This window comes from Prionailurus viverrinus, chromosome A2, assembly GCF_022837055.1.
Source record: "Prionailurus viverrinus isolate Anna chromosome A2, UM_Priviv_1.0, whole genome shotgun sequence".
Classification (NCBI taxonomy): Eukaryota; Metazoa; Chordata; class Mammalia; order Carnivora; family Felidae; genus Prionailurus; species Prionailurus viverrinus.
This window is the reverse complement of record NC_062562.1, coordinates 18,994,198-19,020,353: the sequence shown is the minus strand read 5'-3', so window position 1 is coordinate 19,020,353 and position 26,156 is coordinate 18,994,198. Positions and strand designations below refer to the sequence as shown.

General features: G+C 36.1%; 1 protein-coding gene and 1 pseudogene across 1 annotated transcript in view; one reads left to right on the top strand and one right to left on the bottom strand.

The window, feature by feature from the left end:
* Positions 1-26,156, bottom strand: part of DOCK3 (dedicator of cytokinesis 3) — a 580,531-nt gene that overhangs the window by 482,955 nt on the left and 71,420 nt on the right. Inside the window, exon 2 of the mRNA XM_047849906.1 lies at positions 7,553-7,636. Within this exon, the coding sequence (XP_047705862.1) occupies positions 7,553-7,636 (84 nt within the window). The remainder of the gene's footprint in view (positions 1-7,552; positions 7,637-26,156) is intronic.
* Positions 15,233-26,156, top strand: part of LOC125161063 (eukaryotic initiation factor 4A-I-like) — a 34,582-nt pseudogene continuing 23,658 nt past the window's right edge.

The window sequence follows — 26,156 nt, the reverse complement described above, 5'->3', positions numbered from 1 at the left end:
TCTTTTGTGGTTCCATACGAATTTTAGGATTGTTTGGTCTAGCTTTGAGAAGAATGCTGGTGCAATTTTGCTTGGTATTACATTGAGTGCGTAAATTGCTTTGGGTAGTATTGACATTTTAACAATATTTATTCTTCCAATCCATGAGCATGGAATGCTTTTCCATTTCTTTGTATCTTCTTCAATTTCCTTCATAAGCTTTCTACAGTTTTCAGCGTACAGATCTTTTAAATAAAAGCTAAGAACCATACGGTCCTGTCAATACATGCAGAGAAAGCATTTGACAAAATACAGCATTCTGTCTTGATGAAAACCCTCAAGAAAGTCAGGATAGAAGGAACATACTTAAACATCATAGAGGCCATTTATGAAAGGCCCACAGCTAATATCCTCAATGGGGAATAACTGACAGCTTTCCCCCCTGAGATCAGGAACACGACAGGGATGTCCACTCTCACCACTGTTATTTAACATAGTACTGTAAGTCCTAGCATCAGCAATCAGACAACAAAATATAATAAAAGGCATCAAAACTGTCAAAGATGAAGTCAAACTTTTACTTTTCACAGACAACATGATACTTTACATGGAAAACCTGACATATTCCACCAAAAGTCTGCTAGAACTGATACGTGAATTCATCAAAGTTGCAGGGTACAAAATTAATGTACAGAAATCGGTTGCATTTTTATACACTAATAATGAAGCAACAGAAAGAGAAATATAGAAACTTTCTGTACACATTCACAACTGTACCAAGAACCATAAAATCCCTACGAATAAACCTAACCAACTCTTGATTTCAACTCAGATCACAGTTTGTTTTGGTTCAGTAGTTCTAGCCCCACATTGCACTCTGCACTGACAATGCAGAGCCTGCTTGGGATTCTCACTGTCTCCTTCTCTCTCTACCCTCCCCCAATTACACTCTCTTTTTCTCTCTCAAAACAAATAAATAAACTTTTTAAAAAAGGGAAAAGAAAAGAAAGCATCAATTTTAGGGCTAAGGACAGCACAGGAATAGGCACCTAAGGCAAATCAGACTAAGATAATGGAGGAAGGGGATAGAAATGTTCAAGGTAAAGTGGAAACTGGAACTGAGTGAGAAATCTACAGCAGGAGACTCAAAGTCAAATCAGGCTATGGATCATGAATCTAGATAATAAAACAGGGCATGAATAAGATGTCTTCAGAGAGCTATACAGACAACAAATCAGGAAACAGACACAATCTGGATAACTGGCATGAATCTTCAAGCATAAAGCATATGTTATAAGCAACAAACACTGTCTCAATAATGAAACCAGAGATTTTTTTTTTACATACTTTCATTTACAAGCATGAGCCCAGCAAGTGAATTTAAATGTAATTCTTGCTTAGAGGGGATGTGATGAAGACAGAGTACCCACCTGAATTGGCTCTTTCAACAATTAGATTCTGACATTATTTATGACAGGGAAAATAACATTAACTAACCAACCAAAATCAAGTAATAGTCTGAGGTCCCCTGACTGCTGTCACAAAACAATTTCTAAATCAAAATTCCAAATCAAAACCACAAAGAGATATCACCTCACACCTGTTAGGATGGGTACCATCAAAAAGACAAGAGATAACAAATGTTCACAAGGGTGTAGAGAAAAAGGAACCCTGGTACACTGTTGATGGGAATGTAAATTGGTACAGCCACTAAGGAAAACAGTATGGAAGTTGCTGAAAAACTTAAAACTAGATACCTGTATTCCAGGTTCACTGCAGCATTATTCACAATAGTCAAAACACAGAAACAATGTAAGTGTCCATCAGTAGATGAATGGGTAAAGCAAAGGTGATACATGTATATATAAAGTATATAAATATATTTTTTAAATATATATGTCAAATATTAATTCTAGATGAACAAAATGGTAATACAAGATATAATGACAATATGCTATATAGATCAGCCATGAATTAATTACAGTAATAAAAAAATACTAATTTAACAAGGATGATAAGTATATTGGAAGAATGTAAGAAGCATGTTTATATATCTTTGGGATAGGAAAGAATAACTGAACTAAAGTCTTATGTTCCACTACAGAGTGAATACATAAGAATAAAATAGAAAAAAAATAAGAAAAAGAAATATAAGTGTGTTATTTTTCATGTTGTTTTATTAATTTATTTTATTGCTTTTATTTTAAAATTTTTTCCAGCTTTATTGAGGTATAATTGACATACAACATTGTGTAAATTTAAGGTATACAACATGTTGATTTGATACACTTACATACTGCAAAATTATTACAACCATAAAAGCAAGCTGACACTTCCATCAAGTTACATAATTACCATTTCTTTTTTATGGTGACATTTGAGATCTACTCTTAGCAACTTTCAAGTATATAATACAGTATTACTAACTATAATCACCATGATGTATGTTATATCCCATAATTTATTTCTGTAACCTTCTCTTGTTGGTAGACATTTAGGATGTTATCAATTTTTTACTACTACACACAATGCTGTAGGTGTCTTTATGTGTACATATATAGAAGTTTCTCCAGATCAATACATTCAAATATTTTTTACCATGGCCCAGATTTAGAAATATATTTTATATCACAATCCCATACACATAAAATTGAAGCAAATCTCAAGGAAAAAAAATTTAATGATGTTACATGCAATTGAGCCAGATACCAACTGACTACCCCTGCACCAAATCTACCTTTCTCTAACCTGCTTTTTAATCCTGGAAGTGAACCCTATGATGTTTAATCCTATGTATCAACTATCTGGGCCACCCGAGTGCCCAGATAGTTGGTTAAATATTATTCTGGGTGTGTCTGTGAGAGCATTTCTGGATCATACTATGACATTTTTTATTAGCAAACTGAGTAAAGCATATTGTCTTCCCCAATGTGGGCGGGCCTCATCCAATTTACTGAAGGCCTGAATATAAAAAAATAGATGGAGTAAGAGAGATTTCACTTTCTCTGCCTGTTTTCAATCTAGGACTCTGGTCTTCTGCATTCAGGCTTGGAATCAGACTGGAACTTAACACCATCAGTTCTCCTGGTTCTCAGGCCTTCTGACTGTGACTAGAATATTGGTTCTCTTGGTTCTCTAGCTTGCCAATTGAAGATGCTGAGATTTGTTAGCCTCCATTACCATGCAAACCAATTCCTTGTAATATATATACATATATATGTACATGAGTATATGTATATATGTGTATATGTGTATATGTATATGTGTATATGTATATATATGTGTGTGTATGTATACGTGTATATGTATATATATATGTGTGTATGTATACATATATATACACACACACATATATATATACACACACATATATATGTGTGTATAATATAATACACACATATCTCCTACTGGTTCTGTTTCTCTGGAAAACCCAGACTAATATAGACATATCACCATTTCTTCTTTGTCAAAACGTCCAGCATTAGGCTTTGTCAATAGAGGGTACTAATGGGACAATGCAAGGCCAGAGCAGAAAGGAGAGCTTCCTTTCTTGGTTCTGGTGCACTGTTGTTTTATTGTAAGCAGCCTAGCCAGGTGACTGGCATGTTGGAGGCCCAGTGGTGCTTACCTCAGTCACCTCCACAGACAAGCTATGGCTCTTAGGCTCTGGCAAGTCTGAGGAGCTACACCTATGGACAGCTCTGGCTCACTCATGTCATTCTGTAAGTTTTTCTGCTACCCAGCAGATTATTCCTATAGATGAGTTCTAATCCATGCCCTCTGGAAAGTTTCTTCCCCATTGACAGGCTACTTGTTCCTATGACAGCCATGACCTTTCCAAAAGGATCTGAATCTTTGCCTTGAGGCAAGGGAGTATTCTTTTAAATTCTTAGTTCCTTGCTTACTGGCTCTACCTCAGTTGCTGAGGTAGTTGCTGACTTCTGCATTTGTTATTTCTATATCCCTTTGAATGTTTTTTACCCCTTTCAGTAAATAGGTAGCCACTTTTTACTAGTTAACATTTATATTAAATACTCCCTATTCAAATTATTACTGTAATTGGATCATAACTGATACAGCAATATACTCTTGACACTTTAATCTATTTTTTATTAATGCTGATAGTGAGCACTAAATAGAATTTGTAACCCACTTATGATTTTATTAGGCTACCTTCAAAACACTTCTTTGAGGTATAAACTTAGAAGTTAAACTGCTAAATCACAGGATATGCACATATACCATCACAAGATATCCCCAGTGTATAAGCATGCCCACTGAAACAACTGTGCCAACAACTCAATATGTGAGGCATTTTAGTCTTCTAATGAGTATGGAATTGTTCATCATCCTGATTGTAACTTGCTATTCCTTGACTGCTGACAAGACTGCTGTGAAATCCCTGGTCATATTTTTCTCCATTTTTCTATTCATCTGTTACTTGTTTTCACTGGTTTATGAGTTCTTTTATATTCTATTTATCTTTGTCAGTTATATCACCAAAAAAGTTTTTCCAGTCTGTAATTTGACTTTTGTCCTTTTTTAGCAAAAATCCATTTCATTGATGCATAATTTACACACAGTGAAATGCACATTGTGAATGTACCATTCTATAAGCTTTGGCAAATGTAACAGCCATGTAACCCATATTTCATCAAGACAGAAATTTTCAATCACCCTGAAAGTTCCTTCATGCCTCTTTCCAGTCAATACTCTCCCAGGAAATCACTATTCTGTCTTCTATCACCACAGATTTGTAGTGTTCCTTGTTCTTGAGGTTCATATAAGTGGAATCATATAGAATGTGAACTTTCACATCTGGGTCTTTCATTCAGCACATTTTTTTAGATGCCTCCATGTTGTTACATTTTTTAACTTTTATAAAAATTTTTTCCAAGTCCTTTTACTTTTTAAAGTAAATTTTTTATTGATATGTAACATTCATAAGTGTACAAATCATTAGTCTACAACTAAGTAAACTTTCAAAGAATATACAACTGTATGTCCACCACTCAGATAAGTAAAATGTTATCAGCATCCCAAATGTCACTCCTGTCTTCCAGTCATTTGACACATACACACACCCTTAAGCTGAATGTGATACAGAAAGGAAAATGGATTGTTACTACACACAACAATATCATAGATATACTCTCAGAAAAAGAAGCGAGATAGGAGTGGTTTTCTAACCACTATTCTGACAAATATCACCAGCTATTGATTTTACCTGGTTCTGTACTTTATGAGCACAGAACCATAACATAAACTTTTACATCTGACTTCTGTCAAGAATGTATCTGTGATATTCATCCGTATTGTTGTATGTAGTAACAATATATCATTTTCCATTCCATATCACATTCATTGGAAGCAATATACCACAATTTATTTACTCATTCTACTGTTGATGAACATGTGGTTTTTTCCTACTTTGCAGCAATTATGAATAAAGCAATTACTAACATCTTATACATGTATTTGGCTCTTGGATATATACCTACAAAGAGATTTGCTACATCATCAGTATGTGTTGATTCAACTTTAGTAAATAGTGCCAAATACTTTTCCAAACTGGTTATCCCTTTTCCTCTCCCACCAGCAGTGTATAAAAGTTAACAGTTGTTTTATATCCTTACCAGCACTTGGTATTGCCAGTGTTTTGGATTTTAGTCATTCCAGTGGCTGTACTGTTGTATCTCACTGTGGTTTTAATTTGTATTTACCTGCTGACTGAAATTAAACACCTTTCCATATGTTTATGAGCCACTGGAGTATCTGTTTTGTGAAGAGCCAAGCCTAGTCAAGCCTTCTGCTCATTTTTCTATTGTAATGTCTTAATTTTGATTTGTAGTAGTTCCTTATATACTCAAATACAAGTCTTGTCAAACATCTCTCTCACTCTCTAACCTGCCTTTTTTCTCTCCTTAATGATGTCTTCTGAACAACAGATCTTCATTTGAATAAAGTACAACTTACCAATCTTTTCCTTTATGCTTAGTGCTTTTGGATCCTTATCAAAAATCATTGTCTACCCAAAGGCCAAGAAGAATATTTGCCTCTACTTTCTTCAAGGTACATTATGGTTTTACATTTCCTATTTAGGTCTACCTTCCATCTGGAATTGTATATAAGGCAAATGGTATGAGGTAGAGATCAAGATTCATTGCTTTCAATATTGACACAATACCATTTATTGAATAGGCTATCATTTTTTTATTCCAGGTGGCCCAGTATCACCTCTAGTAAAGGACATCATTTCCCCCAATGCACTGCAATTATCACCTTTTTCATATATCACTGGACAATATACATGATAGTCTGTCTCTGGACTCCCTATTCTGTTTCATTATTCTGTCTTTACCCCAAAACCACAATGTCTTCATTTATAATAAAACTTGATATCCAGTAGTATAAAATTTCCATTTATTGCCTTCTTCATGATTATCTTGGCTATTAGTAACCTTCTGCATTTTCATATAAATGTTAATATCAGCTTCAAAGGCAAGGGAATTAAAAGCAAAAATGAACTACTGGGACCTTATGAAGATAAAAAGCTTCTGCACAGCAAAGGAAACAACCAACAAAACTAAAAGGCAACCAACGGAATGGGAAAAGATATTTGCAAATGACATATCGGACAAAGGGCTAGTATACAAAATCTATAAAGAGCTCACCAAACTCCACACCCGAAAAACAACCCAGTGAAGAAATGGGCAGAAAACATGAATAGACACTTCTCTAAAGAAGACATCCGGATGGCCAACAGGCACATGAAAAGATGCTCAATGTCACTCCTCATCAGGGAAATACAAATCAAAACCACACTCAGATATCACCTCACGCCAGTCAGAGTGGCCAAAATGAACAAGTCAGGAGACTATAGATGCTGGAGAGGATGTGGAGAAACGGGCACCCTCTTGCACTGTTGGTGGGAATGCAAACTGGTGCAACCACTCTGGAAAACAGCGTGGAGGTTCCTCAAAAAATTAAAAATAGACCTACCCTATGACCCAGCAATAGCACTGCTAGGAATTTACCCAAGGGACACAGGAGTACTCCTGAGTACATGATTTTGAAAAATATCACATGTTCAATAATACATAAATGTTACAGCAGAAATACTCACATATGTCACAGAAGAGGCTAATAGTCAAGCCAAACTTCATTTGAGCACATATTTACTGCCTTGTTTTAATTAAAACTGATCATCATGTCCAGCCAATCAAACAGAAACACACAGATGAACTAATTACAATTCAATTCTATTCAAATGCAGCTAAGCATGGGTAGAAAATTATCTATTTGATTGTAAAATCAAAATTAATCATTTGACATAATATGTAAAAATTACATTCTGAGAGCTAACAATTAGTTATTTAATTGTTGTTATTAGAGCCAAAATAGCTCATACCTTTATGATAAAAATAGATCAGGAAGGATTTTATAACAATGTACCATAATGTGGTTGGTTATGGTTTCAAAACGATTGCTGATAATCTATTACCACAAAATAAATATATATAATGCTACCCAAAAGCATCACTATTTGTGTGCTGTATACATCCATACTTACCTTCACATTTTTCAAAAATCTGGACCGTTTCTCCTATTTCTAAGACCAACCCTTGAGGGACAGATCCTCGAAAGCTGCATATCACTAGAAAAACAAAGGCAAACACATCAATTAGCATTTTAAAGATTTTTTAATGTTTATTTATTTTTCAGAGAACCAGAGAGAATGCACGTGAGCAGGGGAGGGGCAGAGAGAGGGAGACAAAAGATCTGAAGCAGGCTCCACACTGACAGCAGAGAGCCCAATATGGGGCTTGAGGCGGGGCTCAAACTCACGAACTGCAAGATCATGACCTGAGCTAAAGTCTGAGTCACCCAGGCACCCCATCTGTTAGCATTTTTAAATACTGGGACAAGGTCAATGTCACTGAAATTAAGCCCTAACTTTTCTTAAATATGTACTCTCCCTTCTTCGCTAATTCATCTTTCAAATTTCTAAGCCCCTTTCAACTTAATCTGTATTTTGAGCAGTAATATTAAGTAGCTCAGAATACCGAAATATATTTTGGCAAAATTACTGTTCCTCAGTGGTATGTGCATGTGTGTGAAAATGCTTCTGTAATCAGAGTGTCTCTCTCCATCAGCATGACTTACGTTCACCTGTCCTTCTGGGGCAAATATACTTCAATTACTTAAGAAGAAATAAACACTGGAGGCTTCTGATCTAATATAACAGGTTTTTTTTTTTTTGAGAAAGAGAGAGCACATGTATGCACAGGGGAGGAGTAGGAGGAGAGGGAAAGAGAGAATCTCAAGCAAGCTCCACACTGGGTGTGGATCCCACGACCACAACACAGAGTTTGATCCTACAACTGTGAGGTCATAACCTGAGCTGAATGAAATCAAGAGTCAGATGCTTAACTGAGTCACCCAGACACCCCAAAACAGATAGTTTTACAAAGAATAACTAAGTAGGGACACCTGGGTGGCTCAGTCAGTTAAGTATCTGACTTTGGCTCACGTCATGATCTCACAGTTCATGAGTTCAAGCCCTGCTCTGTGCCGACAGTTCAGAGCCTGAAGCCTGCTTCGGATTCTGTGTCTCCCTCTCTCTCTACCCCTGCCCCACTTGCGCTCTGTCTCTCTCTCTCAAAAATAAACATTGAGAAAAACAGAATCATCAAATAAATATGAATATACTTTGAGAAACAAAGTACTCATAATATAAATATAAACAGAAATTAATGAAATAAAAAGCAAATGTACAACAGAGAAAATATGTCATACCAATCAGAATCCCATATTTATTGCATCATAATTTACAATAGCCAAGATATGGAAGCAACCCAACTGTCCATCCACAGATGAATATAGAAGATGTAATACACACACACACACACACACACAAACAGGAATATTACTCAACCATAAAAAAATGAAATCTTGCTATTTGCAACGACATGGATACAGAAGATGTAGGAAATATTACTCAGCCATCAAAAAGAATGAAATCTTGCCATTTGCAATGATGTGGATGGAGCTAAAGTGTATTATGTCTAGCGAAACAAGTCAGAGAAAAAAAAAACCATACGATTTCAATCATATGTGGGAATTTAGGAAACAAAACCGATGAACATATGGGAAGGAGGAAAAAAGAGAGGGAGGGAATGAAACTACAAAAGACTCTTCATGATAGAAAACTAAGGGTTGACAGAGGGAGATGGGCTAAATGGGTGATGGCTATTAAGGAGGGCACTTGTTATGGTGAACACTGGGTATTATATGTAAGTGATGAATCATTAAATTCTACTCCTGAAACAAAAAAGAGCTACATTTTGCTCACAAAAAATAAAGTTCTTTGAATCGCTAGTATCAAAAAGACAAAAAGTAGTAAGTGTTGGTGAGAATGTGGAGAAAAGGGAACACTCATCATGGGAATGTAAATTGGGACAAACACTGCAGAAAACAGTATGGAGGCTCCTCAAAAAATTAAAAACAGAAATGCCATATGACCTGGTAATTCCACTAACAGGTATTTACCCAAAGAAAATGAGAACACTAATTCAAAAAGATATAAGCAGCCCTATGTTTACTGTAGCATTATTTACAATAGCCAAGATATAGAAGCAACCTAAGTGTCTGTAAGTAGATGAATAAAGAAGATGTGGTATACATATATATGTGTATATACACAATGGAATATTGCTCATAAAAAAGAAAGAAACGTTGCCATACACAGCAATATGGATGGACCTAGAGGATATTATGCTAAGTGAGGTAAGTTAGAAAGAAAAAGAAAAATACCATATTATTTCACTTATGTGTGGAATCTAAAAACAAAACAGACCAAAAAACCACAGAAAAAGACCCATTATTACACAGAACTAACTGGTAGTTGCCAGAGGGGCAGCATTTGAAGAAATGGGCAAATGGGTGGAGAGTGGAAGGTACAGGTTTCACTTATGGAATGAACGTCACAGGGATGAAAGGTACAGTATAGGGAATATTAATCAATGCTACTATAATAATGTTATATGGTGACAGATGGTTAACTATACTTGTGATGAGCGTAGCATAACCTATAGAGTTGTTGAATCACTATGTTGTTCACCTAAAATTAATGTAACACTGTGCATCAACTATACTTCAGTAAAAAAAAAAAAAAAAAAAAAAAAGATGCAGAAAAATTGATAAACTCCTCACCAAAGTGACTCAAAACAAATAACTTCCACAAGAATGTTCACAGCAACTTTATTCACAATAGCCCAGAACTGGAAACAACCCAACTATTCATCAAGATAAGAATAGATAGGGGCGCCTGGGTGGCGCAGTCGGTTAAGCGTCCAACTTCAGCCAGGTCACGATCTCGCGGTCCATGAGTTCGAGCCCCGCGTCAGGCTCTGGGCTGATGGCTCGGAGCCTGGAGCCTGTTTCCGATTCTGTGTCTCCCTCTCTCTCTACCCCTCCCCCGTTCATGCTCTGTCTCTCTCTGTCCCAAAAATAAATAAAAACGTTGAAAAAAAAATTTAAAAGATAAGAATAGATAAAATATACACTGAAAACTATAAAAAGCTTATGAAAGAAACTGAAGAAGACACAAAGCAAATGGAAAAATATTCCATGCTCATGGATTAGAAGAACAAACATTGTTAAAATGTCGCTACTACCCAAAGCAATCTACATATACTCAAAGCAATCCCTATCAAAATAACACCAGCATTCTTCACAGAGCTAGAACAAACAATCCTAAAATTTGTATGGAACCAGAAAATATCCTGAATAACCAAAGCAATCTTGAAAAAGAAAACCAAAGCTGGAGGCATCACAATCCCGGACTTCAAACTGTATTACAAAGCTGTAATCATCAAGACAGTATGGTACTAGCAAAGAAACAGACACTCATATCAACGGAATAGAATTAAAAAAACAGAAATGGACCCACAAACGTATGGCCAACTAATCTTTGACAAAGCAGGAAAAAATATCCAATGGAATAAAGACAGTCTCTTCAGGAAGTGGTGCTGAGAAAACTGGACAGCGACATGCAGAAAAATGAACCTGGACCATTTTCTTACATCATACACAAAAATAAGCTCAAAATGGATGAAAAACCTAAATGTAAGACAGGAAACCATCAAAATCCCTGAGGAGAAAGCAGGCAAAAACCTCTTTGAGCTTGGCCACAGCAACTTTTTACTCAACACATCTCCGGAGGCAAGGGAAACAAAAGCAAAAATGAACTTTTGGGATCTCATCAAAATGAAAAGCTTCTACACAGTGAAGGAAACAATCAGCAAAACTAAAAGGCAACCAACGGAATGGGAGAAGATATTGGCAAACGACATATCAGATAAAGAGTTAGTATCCAAAATCTATAAAGAACTCATCAGACTCAACACCCAAAAAACACATAATCCAGTGAAGAAATGGGCAAAAGATATAAATAGACACTTCTCCAAAGAAGACCTCCAGATAGCCAACCAACACATGAAAAAATGCTCAACATCACTCATCATCAAAACCGCAATGAGATACCACCTCACGTCTGTCAGAATCGTTAACATTAACAACTTAGGCAACAACAGGTGTTGGTGTGGATGTGGAGAAAGGATCTCTTTGGCATTGCTGGTGGGAATGCAAACTGATGCAGCCACTCTGGAAAACAGTATGGAGGTTCCTCAAAAAATTAAAAATAGAACTACCCTACGACCCAGCAATTACACTACTAGGTATTTATCCAAGGGATACGGGTATGCTGTTTCGAAGGGGCATATGCACCCCAATGTTTATAGCAGCACTATCAACAATAGCCAAAGTATGGGAAGAGCCCAAATACCCATGGATAGGTAAATGGGTAAAGAAGATACGGGGTGTGTGTGTGTGTGTGTGTGTGTGTGTGTGTGTGTATGTATATGTATATGTATATGTATATGTATATGTATATGTATATGTATACACACACACACAATGGAGTATTACTCAGCAATCAAAAAGGATGAAATCCTGCCATTTGCAGCTACATGGATGGAACTAGAGGGTATTATGCTAAGCGAAATAAGTCAGAGAAAGACAAATATCTTATGACTTCACTCATATGAGGACTTTAAGACACAAAACAGATGAACATAAAGGAAGGGAAGCAAAAATAATATAAAAATAGGGAGGGGGACAAAAACATAAGAGACTTTTTTTTTTTAATATAACTTATTGTCAAATTGGTTTCCGTACAACACCCAGTGCTCATCCCAACAAATGCCCTCCTCCCTGCCCATCACCCACTTTCCCCTCTCCCCCACCCCCCATCTACCCTTGGTTTGTTCTCAGTCCTTAAGAGACTCTTAAATATGGAGAACAGAGAGTTGCTGGTGGGGATGTGGGAGAGGGGGATGGGCTAAATGGGTAACGGGCATTAAAGAATCTATTCCTGAAATCACTGTTGCACTACATGCTAACTAACTTGGATATAAATTAAAAAAATAAAAAAATTTTTAAAAAGCAAATTAAAAAAAATTTGACAATAAAAATATAGGGATGCTGGGGATCCTGGGTGACTCAGTCAGTTAAGTGTCTGACTTCAGTTCAAGTCATGATCTCTACATTCATGAGTTCAAGCCCCACATCAGGCTCTGTGCTGACAGCTCTGTGCTTCAGATTCTGGGTCTCCTTCTCTCTCGGCCCCTTCTCCTCTCTCTCTTCTCTTCCCTTCTTTCTCTCTCCCTCTCTCTCTCAAATAAATAAACATTTAAAAAATGTAGGGATGTATTGCTGGTAGGAATATAAAATGGTGCAGCTGCTGTAGAAAACAGTTTGGCACTTCCTCAAAAAGTTAAACGTGTAATTATCATATGATCCAGAATTTCCACTCCTATGTATACACCCCAAGAAAACTTGAAAACGTATGCTTACACAAAAAGTTAGACACAAAGGTTCATAACACAATTGTAATAGTCAAAAAGTAGAAACAATCCATATATCCATCAAATGGATAAAGGTATAAACAAAATGCAGTATATCCATTCAATGGAATAGTATCATCCATAAAAAAGAATGAAGTACTGATACATGCTACTACCATGATGAGCTTTGAAAACTTATGCTAAATTAAAGAAGCCAGACACAAAAGGCTACATATTGTAGGATTCCATTCATATGAAATGTCCAGAATAGGCATATCCATGGATACAGAGAGATTAGTAAATTCTATATCCTTGGAGGGGAGAGAGGAATGTGGAGTGACTGTCATTGGATACAGGGATTCTTTATGGAGATGAAAATTTTCTGGAATTAGATAGTGATGATGATTACACAACTTTTTAAATACATTAAAACCACCGAATGATATACTTTTTTTTAAAGGCAAAGAAATGCAAGTGGCTTTCCTTGACTCTTAATAAGTCAACATATATTACTGATACTGCTCGGTTATATTCAAGAAGTCAATTCCAAGTCTGAAGTGACTGAACAAGTTGAGACATTAACTCGGTACCATCTGAAGTGGAAGCTACTAAGATGTGTTATAATTAATGGTAGTAAATATATACATGAGCTGAAAATAACTTAATTAGACCAATTTCCAAAGCTTATAAAAATGTAAGATGTTTAAAACCTGTGGTTATTCATTGTATGATCATCAGCAAGTACTCTATAGAAATTATATGACTGTCATGTGTTAGTCTGCCATTAGCCAACAATGAACTTCATTTCATTTGCTCACATGGACTTGATCATCTTCACCTCTGTGAATTTTTATAAGAAACATAAGGGAAGTATACTGACTTGCTAAAGTATCCAGCAGCAAGATGGCTTAGTAGTGGTCAAGTTTTATTGCAGTTTTATTGTATTTCAAGCTGTGACTGCAATTTTTCTGAATGAGAACTTCCTTCATCCACTATTGTCAAATAATAAATGGCTTTGGAAATTAATTTTTGCTTCCAGTCTTGATAATGTTTATTAGTGAATCCAATTAAAATCACACTTATTTGTGAAACATAACTATATTAGAGATATTTTGATGCCAATGTGAACTAATGTTAAGCTGCTTTATAAACTCCTCATACTTTCAAAAGTTAAAAAAAAGAAACAGCATCTCCATTCTAACCCAAATTTGGATTGTACACATTTTTGTGCTCAAAATACAGTTCCTGCAGTTTTTTTTTTAAACTTCAATGCAACTGCAAAGGAAATTTTCGTATTTCAAAACCCATATAATGGTGCAACTGAGGAACTTCCACCTAACCATCGGTTGGAAATACTTTAATCTCAAATGTAATGACAGGCTAAAAGGCAAATAACAAGAGAAGATGCTAATAAATTCCATAAATGCCTTCCAAATAATGAATATTCTCAAATTAAATATATGCCTACAGACTGACATCAGTATTTAGTAATATCTATCTGTCTTAAAAAGTATTTATAAAGATGAAAAACAGAGGGGCGTCTGGGTGTCTCAGTCGTTAAACATCCAACACTCGATTTCAGCTCAGGTCATGATCTCACTGTGAGTTCAAGCCCTGCTTTGGGATCTGTGCTGACAGCATTGAGCCCCTTGAGATTCTCTCTCTCCCTCTTCTCTGCCCATCCCCACTCGTGCTCCCTCTCTCAAAATAATTTTTTTTTAAAGATGAAAAACATAAAATCTCATTACAGATCAGCATTGACAGATGAAGATTTGCGACTGATTCTAATCATAGGGAACATTAATGTTAAGAGACCATTTAAGGGGTACTCGGGTGGCTCATTTGGTTAAATGTCTGACTCAAAAATAAATAAACATTTAAAAAAAATTTTAATAGTTTTAATACAGACTGTGTACCACATTATCACCTTAGTACTGTTTAAGAAACCCACAAAAATATTTTCAGTCTCTTACATATTTTATGATTATTTTTCTTATTTCTAGGTCAAAAAACTACAAAATAGTTTGCATTTGAAGCATTACTGCATTGTTATTTGTTAACGCCAGGATAATTATTAGATTAAATGAGAAACAATCCCAACAATAGTCATTTCTGTATTATCCATACCAATGAAAATAAAAAGAAAAATATGTGCTTCAAACAAAAATAATTTGTTTGGCTTGGTAATACATGCTTTCTTCGAACAGATTTGTCCTCTTAACTAAGTTTTGTTTGAGCCCATAATGAAGTTAATTTGCGTTCCTTGAGCTGGATTGAGGGAGCAGCACACCCTGGGAGAACATGGATAGCAAAGAAAATCTGACTTAAGGCACACAAAATTGGCCATGGATAATGCCAAAGTAACCCACACCTCTTTCACAACTGGTAATTAGCCATTACTTTAGCACTACCTCATGCAAAGCAAGTGAAACATTGCAATACAAAATAAAAAGTATACTATATATTCCTTAAGGGCTAGTAGGACACTGGAAAAAATCTAGCGTGTATAACAAATTGAAAACAGAGATGGAAAGAAGAGTATTAACTATGGAGCTAGTTTCTAAAAAAAAAAAAATATATATATATATATATATATATATATCTATAGATAGATAGATAGATAGATAGATAGATATAGAGAGAGATATATCCGTTAAATGCCACCTCAGTGCATCTGTAATGATTAAATTTACAGAAAGGGCCCAAGTTTTTATTTAATGTCTCACTAGAAAGTAAATATAACAATGTAACTGTAATTTGCTTCTAGAGATACTTCCCTTCCTTCCTTTTTAGAATAGTTACTGAGTGATAAGGAGCACCTACAATGGAATTTTTCTATGAGCCATGCTTAATCCATAGAGGGAGTCAAACATGATGTTCACTGACAGGACTGAGAAAAATAGGTATAAAAATAAGTTTGGAAAGAGATACTGACTGTAAACTGATTCATGAAAATGTCTATCCTTAATAAGCCACTAGGCCTTTAAACCAGATAAACACAGGTACTAATAAGAAAACTGTCTGAAACTATTTAAAAGGCCAGGTAGAGAAGAAAACCATAGCTTTTACTTTCCTTTCAACTTCCCTTTGCCCTAAATATAATCTTTCCTTCCCTATTCCCACTCCCTTGTGCCATACCATACTAGAAATGTACTTCCAACATAAGTGACAAAAAGAATATCATCTACAGCTATGCAAACATTAAATGTTAAATTGTGCTAGTCTGTGGAAACAGAGTAAGATGTTAATTAAATATTTGGAGTAAAGGAAGGCTATTTAAAGCTATACCTATAAAGGCTATAGGAAGGAGATGAATGTTGACAGAAATAGACTAACTGATGAAGGCCTACTCCCATTTCCAGAACTTTCCTAGGCATATCACATATATTAACACATTTAATCTTAAGAAGGAAGGGGAGGGGAGGGGAGGGGAGGGGAGGGGAGGGGAGGGGAGGGGAGGGGAGGGGAGGAAGGGGAGGGGAGGGGAGGGGAGGGGAGGGGAGGGGAGGGGAGGAAGGGGAGGGGAGGGGAGGGGAGGAAGGGGAGGGGAGGGGAGGGGAGGGAGGAAGAGGAGAGGGAAGTTAGTTATCAGCAAGAGGAATCAAAATGACAGTCTTCTAAGAGAACTAAAAGACAGCATTACTTCTTACAACAAATGAGAAGGCATTCCAAGAGAGTTCATCTGACTCACAGTAGTCACCTCATAATTAATCCCCCCAAATAATTAATCTACTAAATAATTAACTTTTTAATGTAGAACTTTCTTTCCCATCATCCAAGACACTGATGTGCCTTTTTCAAGGCAATACTACTGGTAGGAGAATACACAAGTGTATTAGAAGGCAGTTTGGTAAGCAAAAAACCATTGTAAAAGGGGGTGAAGAGTTTAAAGGAGGTATTTCATACAAGTCATACAAAGCCTAAAAGTACCAACCTTATCCCACCATAGAGCACTATCCTCCAGAAACTGTACTTTGTTAAAAAAACAAAACAAAACAAAACAAAACAAAACAAAAAAAAAAAAAAAAAAAAAAAAAACCTCATGTCTCTCTTCTCTGAAGAGCACACAAATACTACCAACATCTGGCTCTCTGGAACTCTCTTTTCCACTCTCTTGACCGTCCATGCCCTTTATTCATTCCTTCCCCAGTTATGACCACACTGCAGTCTTTGCTCTCTACAGAGAACATTTCACACTCTTTGGCAACCTACATAACCTCTTGGTTTTCCCCCACAGTGGTTACTGACATCTACTAGTTTAATTTTCAGAGCTCACTAGTTTAATTTTCAGAAGTCAACTTTATAAGACTGAATCCTTTCTCTCTAAGATCAGAAAAAAGAAAATATGCCCACTCTCACCACCTTTAAGATTGTATTGAAGATCCTACCCAGCACAGTCAGGAAAGAAAAAGAAATAAAAAGCATCATCAAAATTGGAATAGAAGAAGTAAAACTCTATTTGCAGATGACAGGATTATCTATTATCTACTATCCAGATGACAGAAAATCAAATGGAATCTACCAAATAAGTAACTAGAACTAGCAAGTGAGTTTAGTACACTTATTTATTACAAGATCACTACACAAAAATCAATCACATTTCTGTATAATAGCAGAAAACAGAAAAGGAGATTTTGAAAAATATTATCATTTAAAATAACATCAAAATATGCAATACATAGGTGTAAATAGGACAAAAATAAGTGGAAAAAATTTGTACACAGAAAAATATTCCTGAGACAAATTATAGGAGACCCAAATAAATGGATAGATATGCCCTGTTTATTAGTTGAAAGACTTCATACAGTTAAAATGGCAATATTCTCCAAGTTGATCTACAGATTCAGTGCAATCTCAATCAAAATCCCAGTTTTCTGTAGAAACTGACAAACTGATTTTTTAAATTATATAGAAATGAAAGACAAAACAGCCAAAACACTTTAAAAAAGAAAATAGAATATTAAGACCACCTGATTTCATCAGCACCTGAGTGACTCCATCGGTTAAGCATCTGACTCTTGATGCTGGCTCAGGTCATGGTCTCGTGGTTCATGAGATCAAGCCCCAGGGTGGGCTCTGTGCTGAAAGCAACATGGAGCCTGCTTGGGATTCTCCCTCTACCTCTCTCTCGGCCCTTCCCCTGCTCGTGCATGGACATGTGCACGTGCACTGTCTCTCAAAAAATAAGACTACCTGATTTCAATAATTATTATAAAGCTACAATAATCAAAACATCATGGTATTAATGTAAAGACAGACTAACAGATCAGTGGAACAAAATAAAGATTCCAGAAATAAACCCACACATATACAGACAGCTAATTTTTTTAAAAGACACAAAGAAACTGCAGTGTCAAAAGGATAGCCTATTCAACAAATGGTGCCAGAACAACTGGATAGCTATACAAAAAAAAAAAAAAAAGAGCTTACGTCCATACCTTGTACTGTATTAAAAAACAACAACAACTTGAAATGGATGAAATGGATAATAGACCCAAATATAAACCTAAAACTATAAAACTTACAGAAGACAATGTCAGAGAAAATCATCGTGACCTCAGGCTAGGCAAACATTTCTTTGACAAGCATAATCCATAAAAGGACAAATTGATAAACTGCATATCACCAAAATTTAAAACTTTTGCTCCTTGAAAAACACTGTTCAGAGAATGAAAAGACAAGACTCAGACTAGAAGAAAACCTTTACAAATCATACATCTGATAAAGGACTTGTGTCCTAAATACATTTTTAAAAACTCTTAAAATCCAAAAATAAGTGTGATGTCACACACAACAGCAGAGTGAGAGCTCTACAAGTTGGTCCCTCCACTGAAAGAACCTGTGAACTGGAAAAAATGACAAGAATCAACTATCTTGGAATGCTGGAACCTAACTGGACACTTATAGAGGAGTGCTCACTATGAAGGGATGAAGGGAGATGTTGCTGATCCTGGGCAGAACAATATATGCAAATCAGCTATCCCAACCCATTCGTCACCCCTGTCCAGCAATGGGAATAGCAACTGGTTTTCCTGGAGTAACTGCCTGGTGCCAGAGCAGGCAGTGTGAGTCTTGTCCACCAAAAATTCAGTGTTACATATTTTGGATATATCCCTGATGTACCAGTGCAGATACTTTCCTTGGTTGTAACCCAATTCCATTTACAATAGCATCAAAAAAGAATAAAACACTTAGAAATAAATTTAACCAAAGACGCATGGGACTTGTATGGTGAAAACTACAAAGCAATGCTGAAAGAAATTAAAAATCTACATAAGTGGAAACATATCCCATGATTGGGATGGAAACATATCCCATCATGATTGACAGAATTAATACTGTTAAGATGACAATACCACCCAAAGCTATCTACAGATCCAATGCAATTCCTATCAAAATCCCAAGAGTATTTTTTGCAGAAATAGAAAAACCCACCCTAAAATTCATAGGGAATCTCAAGAGACTCCACGTAGCCAAAATAATCTTAAAAAAGAACAAAGTGGGGTGCCTGAGTGAAGCAATAGGTTGGGCGTCCAACTTTGGCTCAGGTCATGATCTCATGATGTGTGAGTTCGAGCCCCACATCAGGCTGTGTGCTGACAGCTCAGAACCTGGAGCTTCCTTAGAATTCTGTGTCTCCGTCTCTCTCTGCCCCTCCCCTGCTCACGCTCTGTCTCTCCCTCAAATATAAACATTAAAAAATTTTAAAAAAGAAAAAAGAACAAAGTTTGGGGCGCCTGGGTGGCTCAGTTGGTTGAGTTCTGACTCTTTATTTCGGTTCAGGTTGTGATCCCAGGATCATGGTATGAAGTCCCTCATTGGGATCCATACTGAGCACTGAGTCTGCTTAGGATTCTTTCTCTCTCTGCCCCCTTCCCTGCTCACGTGAATTCTCTCTCTCTAATAAAAAACAAAAAAAAAAGAACAAAGTTGTATGACTCACACATTCTAGTTTCAAAACTTACTACTACACTGATCAAAACAATATGGGAGGTACCTGGCTGGCTCAGTCAGAAGAGCATATGACTCTTAATCTCGGGGTGGTGAGTGCAAGCCCCACGTTGGGTGTAGAGATTTCTTAAAAATAAAAAAACATTAAAAAAAAAAAAAAAAGAAAAAAGCCAATATGGTACTGGCATAAAGACAGCCACATAGATTCACTGGAATATAATTAAAAGCCAGAAATGAATCCTGACACATATAGTCAACAGATTTTAACAAGAGTGCCAAGACCATCAAATGGGGGAAAAAAGACTTTGGGAAATGGGTGCCGGGAAAACTGAATATCCACATGCAAAAAGATGAAGTTGGATCTTAACCTTACACACATACAAAAATTAACTCAAAATGGATCAAAGACTGAAATATAAGAGCTAAAGCTATCAAATTCACAGAAGAAAATGGGCAAATTCATGACATTAGATTTGACAATGGTTTCTCAGATAGGACACCAAAAGCACAACAAAAGAAAATAAATTGGACTTCATCAAAATTAAAAGCTTTTGTCCATCAAGGTACACTATTAACAGAGTGAAAAGACAGTCCACAGAATGGTAGAAAATATCTCTAACCATGTTAAGACAACCATGTCTTTAATGTACAGAATCTATAAAAAGTCCTACAACTTAACAGAAATAAAAATAAAAAATATATCCAACTCAAAAACAGGCAAAGGATTTAATAGACATTTCACAAATAGCTGTAATAAGCACATGAAAAGGTGTCCAATTTCACTAGTCATTAGAAAAATGCAAATGAAACCTACTTTACACCCACTAGGATGGCTACTGTTTTCTCTTTAAAAACAGAAAATAGTAAGTGTTGGCAAGGATGTGGAGAAATTGGAACCCTTGTACATTGCTGGTGAAAATGTAAAATGGTGCAGGTGCTATGAAAAACAGTTTGGTGGTTCCTCAAAAAGTTAAACATAGAACTACCATATGATCCAAGAATTCCACTCCTACGTGTATACCAAAAAGAACTAAAAACAGGGACTCAGTCATATGCATCAATTTTCACAGCAGCCTTAATCACAATAGCCAAAAAATGGAAACAATCTAAGTGTCCTTCAACAAATTAGTAAATAAATGTCACAGAGACATCACACACACACACACACACACACACAGAAATACTGTCAGCCAAAAAAAAAAAAAAATACTGTCAACAATAAAAAGTAATTGAGTTCTAATACATGATACAAGTGGATGAGCCTTGAAAACATTATGCTAAGTGATATAAGCCAAACACAAAGGACAAGGGTTACATGATTCCGGTTATGTAAAATATCTAGACCAGGGGGAGGACAGAATGAGGAGTTACTGTTTAGCGAGTTTAGAAGGGGTATTTTTGTGTGTGATTTGTTTGTTTGTTTAAGTAGGCTCACACGTTCATGAAGCCCAATGCAGGGCTTGAATTCATCACCCTGAGATCCAGACCTCAGTTGAGCACAAGAGTTGAATGCTTAACCAACTGAGACACCCAGGAGGCCTAAGTTTAGAGTTTTTTGTTTGGGATAATGAAAAGTTCTGGAAATAGATAATGGTAATGGTTACACAACATTGTGAATGTACTCAAAAATGGTTAAAATGGTACATTTTATGTTATGTATAGTTGGTCACAATTTTTAAAAGCTATTATGATAAAAAGAAAAACTGAGATATGGGGCATGAAATTTTAAGATCATGGAAAGCATGACTTAAATAAATGATTCCAAAATTTCAAAAACAACGAGAACTAAAAAAGCCCAACGATATGAAAAAAGCCTAATTTTTAGACGGGCAAAAAGATTTGTACATTCACTCCAAAGAAAGTAAACAGATGGCACATAAAAGGATGCTCAACATCATTAGTCACTAGGTAAATGCAAACTTAAAGCCACAATGAGATATTGTTACATACCTACAGATAGTTAGCTTTAATTAAAAAGACTGACCATACCAAATGTTGGCAAGGATGTGAAAAAATTGGAATTCTCATATACTGGGATTATAAAACAGCACTATCATTTTGGGAAAAAGTGTGGCAGTTTCTAAAAGAAGTTAAACCACATACCACATAATCCAGCCATTCCTCTCCCAGGTATTTATTTCCCCAAGAGGAAAGGAAAAAGACAACCATTCCAAGACCTATATACATGGGTGCTCATTGAAGCTTTATGTGTAATTAGCAAAAAAATGGAAACAACCCACATACCCATCAACAAATGAATGAATAAACAACTGTGGCATGTCTATACAATAGAATACTATTCAGCAAGGAATGAACTATTGATACATGCAATAGATAAACAAAGCATAGATAAATCTCAAAATAATTAGGCTAAATGAAAAGAAGCAGGCAAAAGAAGAGTACATGCAGTATGACTAATTTATATAAAATTTTAGAAAATGCAAACTAATGTACAGTGACAAAAAGCAGATCAGTAGTTGTCTGAAGATAAGGAAAGGGACAAGAAGGGAAAGAAAGGATAAAGGATAAAAGGGTGGGATTAAAGAAACTTTTGGGAGTGATTATAGTGATGGATTCAAGGGTGAATACATATGTCAAAACTTACCAAATTGTACGGTTTACTTTTTTAATGTTTATTTCTTTTTGAGAGAAAGAGACAGGAACAGAGTACAGTGGGGGAGGGCAGAGAGAGAAAGAAATACAGAATCCAAAGTAGGCTCCAGGCGTGAGCAGCGGAGGGGCAAAGAGAAAGGAGGGAGACACAGAATCTAAAGCAGGCTCCAGGCTCTGAGCTGTCAGCACAGAGCCCAACGCAGGGCTCAAACTCATGAACCATTAGATCATGACTTGAGCTGAAGTCAGACACAACCTACTGAGCCATCCAGGTGTCCCTCAAATTGGACACTTTACGTAGGTGCAGCTTATTGTATCTCAATTATAATTCGGTAATGTTTTTTTTTAAAGCAGTCAAGGTGAACTGGGATGGCTCACTTTAAATCCAAATTTAGTTGCCAAGTCTCATAGAGAAGGAAAAAGGTAACAAATTGTTCAATTAGTGAACAGGATCACAAAACTAGTAAGAAGTCAAATTAGGATTCAAATCTAGGACTGTGTCCTAAACAAAACCTTTCTCTTTATACTTGTTTTGAAAAAGAGAATCATATGAATGGGTAGAAATCCATTCAACAAGTATTTATCATATGTCAGGCACTATTCTAGGCTCTGGAGACACAGCAGTCAACAAAAGATACAAAAACCCTTGTGCCTGTGAAGCTTAAACATTCTGGAAATAAACAGGTTGTAAAAAAAATCAAAAATATGTGGTATGTCAGATGGTCAAGTGCATGCTAAAGTGAAAAATAAAATGAAGTGCTGAAGAATGGGTAGTTCAATTTTTTTTAAGCAGAAATGTTTGAAGGAAGATACTGCAGGACAATGCAAAATATATAGTCACAAAATGACAGCTAGTCTAAAAATAAAATAAAAACAATTAAGAAGGGAAAGACACATTGGTAGACTGACTTCACCTAACAAAAACATAATTTAGTGCAATACACTGGTATATACCTGTCCTGCCTGAAGGACAATTAAACCATTCCCCACTATAGGTCAATGAGAAAACAAGACAGCAAGATAATACAAAAAACTACAAGAGATGAAAAGTACTGGACTAGAGATATTTTAAAGTACACCTAAATCTAAATAAAACTCTAAAAAACTCAAGTGGAAGAACATGACTCCAAAAGTTAGTACAATAACCATAGCACACAATCTCAACATGCTGTTTATTTAGCTGGAAAATTGTCATTATGCAGTAGCATAATTATAGAGAATTGTTTCTGCCTAGAAATACAAAAAAATGATTTTCAAAAACTTATTTAAAAAAAATCCTACTAGCAACCATACACTGAGACCTGAAATATCAATGTTTTAAGACTACTGATGCAAAATCATAAACCTAGGAAATACAAACCAGGCTCATTAGACACAGCAGATAAACTGAAAACAGGTAATAAAAAGAAAGTGATATTTTATTCAAGGCAGAAAAAACACATTAAAATTTTCTATTGTGATTTGGAAACAGTCCCTCGTTATAACTGCCTGAATAAAAGGCCAACACTGACAAAATGCTGGGATTCAGAGGGTGGATCCAATCTTTACCTAGGATAGAAAATAGGATAAAACCCGTATATCACTTCACTTTAAAACCTAACTTGCCTGAGAACTGATGAAAGCTGTGGCCACTCTTTGAGGAACATGCACCTAAGTTTACTGACATCCATGGAAAAACAGCCACAGATTTCTAAAAACCTTGCATGCATACAGCACTCAATCTTAAGTTCCTGGGTCAAGCATTCAAGAAAACAGAACTTCTGGTTCTTTGTAGGAAAAACTTCTTCAGACCCTATACTCCAAGTATCCTAATACATGAGAAGTAATTTCTTGATGATTTACCAGGTGTGTTAGGATGTAAAAGTTTAAAAATCATCATTTTCCCTGCTCCACCAAATACTGAAACCATAAAATTTTTAAATTTAAAGTGTAAAGGAAGCTAGCCAAATACATCTAATTTCACTCTCTCCTAAAATCTAACTAAAACCACAGTTAAGAAAAAAATTTATTTTTAATCCTGTAACCCATACGATGAAGAAATGGGAAAGGAAACGAAACTTAAGTAATTTTAAAAGCTGAAAAACAGATGGACCAGTCTGAGAAAACCAAACCCGTACCAATAGTAAAAAGAACCAACCCAATTTACACCTCAAAATTCTTAACAAGCTCAAGAACTGGCAGTAACGGGTAACTCTGGAAGTGGCGGGAAGGAGGTAGGGAGGAAGGAGTTCAAGGGAGATGCTAAAATAAGAAAAGATTGATATAAAATTTCTAGGCAGCATTTAGAACATTAGATTTACCTCCTCCAATCCATTATCTCAGTGTATCCCCTTTCCTCCACTCAGGAAAATGGCTGGAAGTTTATTCTCCAGAAAAGTAAATGCATTTTTATTCTAGATTGGGTGACACCAGGCACATCTTAGGAGTAGCAATGAGAACAAAAAATAGGATTATGTGAACATACACAAAAAAAACTCCAGCCCCTTTCTAACACTGTGCTCTCCAAATTCTAGTATCCAACACTTTTTACCCTTCAGGCATTCTCATGCTATCATTTATGTTTCAAATTTGTATTTAAATTCTAGTTAACATATATTGCAATATTGGTTTCAGGAGCAGAATTTAGTGATTTATCACTTATGTATAACACCCAGTGTTCTCATCACAAATGACCTCCTTAATCCCCATCACTCATTTAGCCCATCCCTGGCCCACCTCCCTCAAGCAACCTTCATTTTGTTCTCTACAGTTAGGAGTCTCTTGTGGTTTGCCTCCCTCTTTTTTTCCACCCATTCCCCTTTGTTCATCTGTTTTGTTTCTTAAATTCCACATGAGTGAAGAAATCATCTGGTATTTACCTTTCTCTGACTTATTTCATGCATCATGCTATCTATTTAGAGTTAATAAAAAGGGGCCCCAAGGACCCAACATATTGGACAAAAATAAACCCAACCCAAAGAACATAACTGTGAAATTTGTGAACGTATTGTGAAATCCCAGAATTCTGGGAGAATTATGATTCTATTAATAAGCTTCCAAATAGGAAAAACAGATTGTACCTAAAAGATCAGGAGTCACAGACTTCTAACACTGCAAGCCAGAAAACAATAGACACTGCCTTAAATATGGTGAAGGAAAATAATTTCTAACTTAGCATTCTATATCTACACTATTGATAAGAGTTAGGATAAAATGAAGACATCTTCAGGGGCACCTGGGAGGCCCATGTGGTTGAGTGTCTGACTTTGGCTCAGGTCATAATTTCATGGCTCACGGGTTCGAGCCCCACGTCAGGCTCTGTACTGACAGTTCGGAACCTGGAGCCTGCTTCCAGTTCTGTCTGTCTCTCTCTGCCCCTCCCCCACTTGCGTACTGCCCCTCTCTCTCTCTCTTTTCTGAAATATAAATAAATATTTTTTAAAAAATTTTTAGTATGAAATTTATTGTCAAATTGGTTTCCATACAACACCCAGTGCTCCTCCCAACAGGTGCCCTCCTCAATTCCCATCACCTACCCTCGCCTCCCTCCCATTCCCCATCAACCCTCAGTTTATTCTCAGTTTTTAAGAAAAAAATTTTTTAAAAACGAAGATATTCTCAGACATGCAAAAAGTTTATAGGCTGTAGGAAAAAAATGTAAACTGAAAGCACTTTGGAAAACAATTTGGCATTATCTTCTCAGATTGGAACTTGCATATGCCACAA